The sequence below is a fragment of the Acyrthosiphon pisum genome, chromosome A2, assembly GCF_005508785.2.
Source record: "Acyrthosiphon pisum isolate AL4f chromosome A2, pea_aphid_22Mar2018_4r6ur, whole genome shotgun sequence".
NCBI classification, from domain to species: domain Eukaryota; kingdom Metazoa; phylum Arthropoda; class Insecta; order Hemiptera; family Aphididae; genus Acyrthosiphon; species Acyrthosiphon pisum.
This window is the reverse complement of record NC_042495.1, coordinates 101543698-101546350: the sequence shown is the minus strand read 5'-3', so window position 1 is coordinate 101546350 and position 2653 is coordinate 101543698. Positions and strand designations below refer to the sequence as shown.

At 26.4% G+C, this 2653-nt stretch overlaps 1 protein-coding gene across 2 annotated transcripts in view; it reads right to left on the bottom strand.

Moving 5' to 3' along the window:
• Positions 1 to 2435, bottom strand: part of LOC100166356 (exportin-4) — a 10372-nt gene extending 7937 nt beyond the window's left edge. Inside the window, exons 1-4 of one of the 2 annotated variants that reach the window (XM_008186289.3) lie at positions 2155 to 2435; positions 1965 to 2070; positions 1447 to 1622; positions 295 to 402 (exon numbers count right to left, since the gene is read on the bottom strand). In XM_008186289.3, coding sequence (XP_008184511.1) covers positions 295 to 402; positions 1447 to 1622; positions 1965 to 2070; positions 2155 to 2211 — 447 coding nt within the window. In that variant the 5' untranslated portion in view covers positions 2212 to 2435. Of the gene's footprint in view, positions 1 to 294; positions 403 to 521; positions 955 to 1446; positions 1623 to 1964; positions 2071 to 2154 lie in introns of those variants that run through there. The other variant, XM_016805598.2, reaches the window with a different exon arrangement.
• Between the last annotated feature and the right edge of the window lie 218 nt (positions 2436 to 2653).

The following is a 2653-nucleotide window of genomic DNA, read 5'->3' as shown; positions in this document are numbered from 1 at the left end:
ATCAAAATATTGTCACAATTGAAAAAGTACTTTGACCGATGCAAAGTAAACTTGTATACTAATTCAAAAATCTTTACATTTTTTAAATTGAACAACTAGAAGTACCTTAATTTTTGTCAGGCGCTTAGGTCGTTATTCTTATGTTGCACATGTGTTAGACAAAGACAGCAAATCGCCGCATGCAACGCCCTTTATTATAAATATTTTATTATATGTATACTAACACAATTACTAAGGTAATTTTCGTTATAAAGATTTAAGTACATAACAGTTATAGAAGACTATACATTTTACCTTTTTTAGATCACCATTGAAAATTAATTTTTCTACTTCATCTAAAATATTACTTCTTTCTTGACCACCATCTTCAACACTTCCCCTTTTAATCATAATTGCAATCACCTTTTATATGAAAAATAAATTACTATATAATATTATATATATATATATAAACAGATAAAAGTTTACAATACACATACACATATTTAACAAATTTTAATTTTTATACTATTAATTCATACCAACATTGAGAGGACTTCACACCCATATTTGTTGTAAACGTATTACAAATGTACAACATAGCTTAATTGTATTCAGTAGAACCAATTTTGAATTTTGTATTGTTAGCTTAAATATAAGTGAATTATTATCACCTATTAACAAACTTCATAGTAATAATATTATTTGTGTTAGCAAGACAAATTTTTACTGTGCGTACTTTTTAAGCAAATTAAAAACATATAAAACATTACAAGTTACATATGCTAATAACTAGCAACAGACACAGATAATAACAATACCTTTAAGTTTAATAATAGGTTCATTCAATTCACTCCTAAATACTAACTAAAACACAAACTAGGTTCTGCTGAATGCAAATTTTCAATGTTGTATGTTTATAAGACGGAAACAACAGAAGCGAGTGTAACATACTTTTAAATTTTTACTGCATACTATATTTTTAAAAATGAGTGATAAAAAAATATTTATAAAGTACCTCAAGTGAAATATTTTCAAAATAACATATTTAAATTAATTTATAATATAATACTTAGATGATAATATATTCATAAACAAAAATATTTTTTAAAAAACAAAGTTATGATAAAAGTTTTAAATGTTTTTCAAGAACATTAGCTACACATACAATGGTGCATTCAATGTAAAATGTATATTATGCCATACTTATTCTACCCAAAACATTTTTAAATTTCCAAATTGATATTGTATTTTTCAATGTTGAATGGGATAAGTAGAGTTTAAATATTATAATATTGTCTTGCTCATTAAATTATAACCAATATATTCCTCGATAAACACTATGTGCATCCATATAATTAGTTCCAATTTTGTTTATGAGTAAATGGGTAATAACAAAAAAAGATTATGAAAAAGTGTATGGTATAATAATCATATTACCATATATCTTAACATTATATTAATTACCTGTAGTATTCGTTCTCTAACAAAAGGAGCCATCTTCCCATCACGCATAATAAATTGAAATAAATATTGTCTAAGCTCATTCTTTTGCTCTTGAGATAGCAAAATCCAATCTCGTATGAGTGCATCTCTTAATGTTCCCGCAGTCTCAAATAAAACAAAATCTACTTTACTGCAATCTACAAACACACAATATACATAAATAAATTATTATTATCATAAAATTGTGTTGAAGATACATCATCAAACATTAGAATTTAGTAGATGTAAGATGTGTAAAAAATAAAATCCCAAATATTTTTTCTCGTAAAACATTTTAATCCTAGGTATTAAATGTTAAGTTAAATAACAATCTAATTATAAATTATAAAATAGACAATAGTATTAGTAATATATAATTGATATAATAAGATAGGTAGTTACTAATAACTTTATTTATATGAAATATATTTACTTTAATAATATTTAATGAACGAGGAAACTCATAGCTACATGACAAATTAATATAAATACAACTTTACCGAGAATATATCGACATATTGAATAAGGCATATTGGTCTTGCGGAAACTCATAAAAACTGCTTCGGCAGCATTACGCTGGTCATTTGTTACGAGTGAAGGTGACGCCTATTGACAAAATACAATTAATATACATTTTTTTAAACTAATTTTAAATAAACCAAGTGAAATAAAATAAGAAGCACGGCTCACAAGCATTATAGTGCTGGCCGCTTCAAGTTCTTGCAATATCTGTTGTGCCTGCTCCATTTCGTTTTTATCTCACAGCCCAAACTGTTAAAATGAACGTCCCATTAATTTTATGAAATTGATTCTAGGTGAATGTTGACGAACTACAGTCTACAGTAATCAGTAAAAATGATCGTCCGTTGGGGAACTTTATTCTTCTAGTCTTCAGCTATCTTAGCCTTCTTAAGTAACAATTTGAAATTTCACACGTCTTTTTCAAATAAATAACTGTTATCACCTTATCAGAACAACAGAATTTTCGACTTAGTGCGTATCGCAAAACGCAGTCGTCAAACCTGTGAAAAAAAATGCCAGTTTGAAAAAATATAAAAAAATGTACAGATACCAACCCTAGAATAACAAAAATTGGAAAATCGAAAACTAGGGAGTCCAATGTTATTTGTTTTTTAGGCATTATATTATTAGTGTTATTAGGTAATGATTAACACTGGGAATATAATTC